This window comes from Aspergillus japonicus (assembly GCF_003184785.1).
Source record: "Aspergillus japonicus CBS 114.51 unplaced genomic scaffold BO86scaffold_40, whole genome shotgun sequence".
In the NCBI taxonomy this organism is placed as follows: domain Eukaryota; kingdom Fungi; phylum Ascomycota; class Eurotiomycetes; order Eurotiales; family Aspergillaceae; genus Aspergillus; species Aspergillus japonicus.
Genome location: NW_020291677.1, coordinates 213,029 through 219,397, shown reverse-complemented (window position 1 = coordinate 219,397; position 6,369 = coordinate 213,029). Strand labels below are relative to the sequence as shown.

Sequence of the window (6,369 nt, the reverse complement as noted above, 5' to 3'; positions counted from 1 at the left end):
TAGAATTTTTTACTAACAGTACTTTAACTTTTATAAAAATAACTGTATTTTTATTTAAATTTAAAAAATTATTTAACTACTATAGTATTTTTTTTCTAAGTTTTTTATAGTTTTTTTTATAGTTTTTTTTTATAGTTAGATTATTATAATAGGGTGTCTGCTGGGTTCTATTAATCTGGTTTATATATTAAAAAAAATTTAAAAACTATAAAATATTATATTTATTTAATCTATTTTTATAATAATTTTTTATTAGTTATAAGATATTTAAAATTTTTATAGTTTATAACTACTTTTACTGGGTATTTTATATTTTTAAACCAGTATTACTACTTTTTAAATAATTTTATAATTATAAAAAGTTTTTAATTATAAATACTATAGTTCTGCTCTGTAGAAATTATTTTTTATAAGTAAAAAACTACTAGTTTTTACTAGTTATTTTAATTTTTTTATAATAGTATTCTACTAATTGCAAAGGCTAATATATCTGTTTTAATTTATAAAAGTTTTTTTTTAAAATATACTATAACTATATTTTTTATAAATATATTTTTTAGTATTTAAAAGCTTTTATAAATTTGTAATATTAAAAAATTATATCTAGTTTTTCTTTTTTTTTAATAAGATATTTTAGTAAAGTCTGTAATTAGTACTATAATTTATAAATATTTTTTAATAAAATATTTATACTAATTTATAAAGTCTATAAATTTCAGTATATCTTTTATATTCTGCAGTTTAAGCTAATTATAAATAGTTGTAATATACTTTAGTTTTATATATATATTTTTACAGCTAATTAAAAACTTTAAAAAATTAATTTTTATTATTATAAAATAGTATTTGCTAAATTTTATATATAATTTTATATTTTATAGTATTTTACAGATTTATATTTTATATACCTTTAGATTCTATAAGTATATTATAATATTTTTTAAATAGATAATTATAAAGTTATCCAGATATTCTGTAAATAAAAAATTTATAAAACTTTAAAATTCTGTAGATATATTAATTAGTTTAAATAGTATAACTAAATATTTAAATAGTTTATATTTTATATAAAATACTATTTTTTAGTTATATTTTTTTATAATTCTAATTCTGTAATAGACCTTATATAGAATTAGCTATATAAACTAAAAAGCCTCTATAAGTTAATTAATATACTTATTAATTTATAGTAGTAGATAAATGTTTTTTATTATTTATTTATTTAATTTATAATAGTTTATATATATTTATAGGATTTTATTTTTTTATCTATAAATAAAACCAGTATATTTACTAATAATTTAAAATACTAAATTTATTTTTTTATAAATATTTTTTATAAATAGTTTTATAAGATTTTTTTATAGGTAATATTTTATATACTTACCCCAGCTTTGGCCGAAAATTTTTATAAAAGTTAATTTTTAGATTAATTTTTAGTTTTTATATAAATAAGCTTACAGCTTTTTTTTTATAAATACTATTTTATACTTATAGTACTATATTAGTATTTTTAAGTTAGTAATTATTTTATAAACTTTTTATACTATTACTAAATAAAGATTTATTTTTATAAAATTTTTTAGAGTAATCTTCTCTACTGCAACCTGTAGTACTTTTAGTATATAGTATTTATAAACTTAAAATTTATATTTATTAAATTTTATAATAGGCTTTTACTATTTTATTTAAAGTATTTTTAAAATTATTTTATCTATTTTTAGTATTATAATTATAAGATCTATTTAGTTTTTACAGTATTTCTAAATATTTTTTAAATATACTATAAATACTATAGTTTTTTTTAACTATATATCTTTTTATCCAACTTTTTTTATAAGTATTTTTATTAAAATAGTTAATTATTTTATTTATTTAATAAATATTATAGATACTAGATTTACCTCTGCTTTACTATTTATAATAATTTTAATTTCTATAAAATATTTTTTTTATAGAAAATTAGCTATTTTTTTAGTTTTAAACTAGATTAGATTATAATTTTAACTTAGTTTAAAATAAATACTGCAATCCTACCTGCTAATTATTTTATAAATAGTTTAGTTAACTAGTATTTTTTTATCTAGTAATCTATTTTTTTATAATTATAGTAAACTTTTAATTTAAAAATTTTTATAAATATTTATAGTATTACAAAAAATTACTTTAGCCTTTAAACTTTTTTTATAAAACTATTAATTTAAATCTTTAGTTTTTAAATTCTATTTATTAAAGCAGTAGATCTACAACTTTTTTTTAAAATCTAGTTATAAAATATTTTATTTTTTATTCATTTATATTACCAGCTTAATACTAGATATAATTTTATAAGTAGTATAATAAAATCTTATTTTATTATAAAAAAAATCTGCTGCTTATAGATCTTTTTCTAAACTATAAAAAAAATATAAAAAATAAGTATAGCTATACAGTATTAATATTTTATATTTTATAATTTAATTTAGTTTTTATTTTTTTTTATTTTTATAAATAAGTAAATTCTAGTTTTTTTTATAAAATTTAGTTTTAAGTATTTTTAACTAGGCTTTTTACTATCTATTTACAAAATCTTTTAGCTGTATTTTAAAAAACTTATAAAAACCAGCCTACTTTTTTTTATAGTAGGATTTAACTGTATTATTTTTTTTATAGATTATTTAAAATATAATTTAAATAGGCTACTATAATATATATCTTTTAATTCTTATTTTAGTTATTAGCTTTTATAGTTAACTTTTATTTAGTAATAAATATATAGTAAATAATATTATTATAAATACTATATTATTTTTTATCTATAAATAAATAAATATATATACTAGTTTTTTTAATCTCTGTAGTACTAAAATTAAAGTTTTTTAAATTTTTATATAAATATTTTTATACTACTAATCTTTAGCTGTTTTTACAGCTTAGTAATCTATTTAAACAAATATAAATATGTCAGGGCCGATTAAATCAGTTCATTTTCTACCAATTTGGTGCTAATAATATAAAATTTTAAATATAAAAAGAAGAGAAAACAGAAATAAGAAAATATATACCCGCACCTTATCTATTATAAAGCAGCTGAAAGAACAAATAAAATAAATATAATAAAAATATTAAATAAGATTAGTAAAATAGGCTAGTTAAATAAGATATATAAAATTATTTTTATATTATTTCCCAGATTAGCCTTAACTATCTGCAGGTAAGGGGTATTTTTATAGTTTTTTTTAAAACTATTTTTATAATATAACTATAGACTGTATATATTTTTTAGAGTCTAAAATAAAATTATTATTAAAATAGTTAAAGTTAAAAATCTTTTCTACAGCTGCCTTTAGCTAGGCTTTTAAATATTTTAAAAAACTAGGGTTTTTTAAATAAAAATTATAAAACTCTTCTAAAAGTACAGGGGTATTTTTTAAATTTTTTATAAAATACTATATTAGGTCCGCTTTATCCAAGTTCTTCTACTTAATACAGTATATTAAATATTTTTAATATATATAAAAGTTAAGGATTTTATTTATTTTATACTTTATATTTTTATTTATATTTATTAGCTTTATCTGGTTTTGGATCTGGTCTGGCAGCAGTTTACTTATTAATACAAATTAAAATTTTTTAAAATAAAATACTAGATATATTCTAATATTAGTAGATAATTAGATTTGGAATATATTTTTTTTTTACTTTAAAATCTTATATAGACTGTATTATTTATTAGCTAGCTTTTTAAACAGCTGGCCCTAGTTCCAGTTAGAGTAATTAATATAAACTCTGCTTCTAACCCAGATTAAGATGTTCTTTTAATAATAATTAGCCTATATAGCTTATTATTTCTAAAAGTTAGTAATATTAGCTTTAATAAATTTTTAAATATTTTTAAAACAGGTTGCAGTACTCCGGGTGTGGATAATATTAATATTTTTTAGCCTAACATCTGCTAAAGATTTCCAGTTAAAAAATAGTTAGGGCTGGTATTTATACTTTATTTAAAATAAAAATATTTTAAAAAATATATACAGCAGGCAAGCTGCAGCAAAGTCTATTATTAGTAGTAATTTTAACTAATTATTATAAAAGTTATTAATAAATAGAATAAGTTTCTAGACTAAATACTAGTTTATATTTTTAATTTATTTATTAGTTTAAAAATAGTATATTATAGAAAGCTTTAATTTAATTTAGAGAATATAGTAGAACTTTTACTAAAACTCTAAAATAAATTAGGGTCCCCTGTTAAAGATAATAGTATCTAAAGATTCTATCTAAAAGTAGATAAATTTAATAAATAATTAAACTATATTTTATATAGTAATATTTTTAGTATATAGAATAGATACTACTTACTTAGAGAATTAGTCTACTATTATATATACAGTATTATTTTTTTATATATTTTTTAGTAGTATATAAAAATTTATAAATATATACTGCTACAGCTGGTTAGCAATAGAAAGTAGTTAAAATAATTCTTACAGCAACTTTTTTTAGTAATTTTTATATTTATAAATTATATAATTATCCAGATATTAATAAGTATTTTTATTTTAGATATTTTAATAGTAGTATTATTTAACTAGCTTTAAAGTCTTTGTCTGTTTTAGATGTACAGTAGATAGCTAGTAATATATTTTATTTAACAGCTTTATATATAAGTTTTTTTTAGCAGATACTACTAGATATTCTTTATATAATAGTAGTTTATTTTGGAAAAAGTATAAGCTATTTAGATTAGCAGTACTTTTTTTTTTAATTAAACTTAGTTAATTTACAGTTAGTATAAAGTACTTAATTAATTAGTAGTAGTTTTTTATTTAATAAAACTAAAGCAGATAGTTGTAGTATCTGCAGTATTTTTAAATCTATTTATTCTAGTTATAATATAATTTAGTTATATTTTTAATCTGGCAGTTTATAGATTTTTTTTTATTAAATAAATATATCAGCCAAGGTGTTGGCTTTTCTAAATCTATATTAAATTCTAAAATAGTATTTAAACAGAAATTTGGCCTATTTTGCCTGCTGTATATTTAGCCTTTTTAAAGTTATAAAGTATTCTAATACTTAGTAATTAATAAATACTTTAAAAAGTTTTTTTTATTAAAAGTTTTCCAGTTCTGCTCTTTAAATTTCTATAGATTTTATAATAGCCAGTATTTTTTTATTATAGATATTATAGTTTTATTCGGCAGATATTATAATTTTTAAAAAAAATAAAACTAAGTACCAGTAGTTATTAATATACTAGATAAAAACTTTTATAATAGTTCTGTCAGCAGTATTAATCTTTAACCTAGTAAAAAAACTAAGATTATAGTAAGTTAATATTAGTATTAAAATAAGAATATTTTTTAAAAATTTAAAAACTATCTAGTACTTTTTATTTTATATAAAGGGGGTATTTTTATATATAAGCAGTATTAGTAGTCAGGCCAGTCTACTATAATTTTTAATAAAATATTAATAAAAATTACAGAATCCTAAGAATAATTATACTTTATAAATTATTTTTAGAATTTTTTATTTTTTAATAACTGCTACTTTCTCCGGGTCTACCTTTATTCTGTCAGTAGAAATAATAAAATCTAAAAACTTAGTTTTTATAATATAGAACTTATATTTATAAATAGCAGCTTGTAGACCAGCTTTATACAGTTTTTTAAAAACTAGTCTAATATAGATTTAATATTTAAAAGAGTTGTTACTATAGATAAGAATATTATTAATATATACAGTTATAAACTTATTTAAATACTTATATAAAATCTTATTTATTAGTCTTTAAAATACAGCTGGTTTATTAGTTAGTCCAAAAAAAAAACCTTATACTTAAATATACTATATTATATTTAAAAGATAGTTAGATTCTCTAAATCTAGATCTATATAAATATAATAAAAATCTTATCTAATATTTAATTTAGTAAATATTTTAGTTTATTCTAGTTAGTTAATAATCTTATTAATTAGTAGTGATAGATACAGGTTTTTTTTAGTTAGTATATTAAGTTTTTAATAATCTATATATATATAAAAATCTTCTCCAGGTTTTTGAACTATTAGAATAAATAATATAAAAAGGGCCAAGTTTAGAATAATAAACCTTTTACTTAAATTTTTAATAATATAATATTTTACAGCTTTTAATTTTTTAGCTATTATTTTATATAGTAGAAATAATTTAAATAAGGGTTTATTATTAAGCTGGATCTTATAGTTGCAGATATAGAATAGTAGTAAAGTATTTAAAACTTATTTAAAAAATACTTTAGCTAGATTATAGTATTAAAAAAAAAACTTTAATAATCTTTTATTACTTTTATTTAATAAAAGATACTTTTATCTTTTTATTAACTATTTTTTTAATTTTTTGTAG

The 6,369-nt window shown here is 16.3% G+C and overlaps 1 protein-coding gene across 1 annotated transcript; it reads right to left on the bottom strand.

Moving 5' to 3' along the window:
- Window positions 1–5,514: 5,514 nt before the first annotated feature.
- On the bottom strand, window positions 5,515–5,667 carry BO86DRAFT_317462 (uncharacterized protein; the record flags this gene model as incomplete). The annotated part of the gene is made up of 1 exon (XM_025668170.1): window positions 5,515–5,667. A coding segment is annotated over one exon (153 nt), but the record flags the coding sequence as incomplete, so codon positions are not given.
- Window positions 5,668–6,369: the final 702 nt, after the last annotated feature.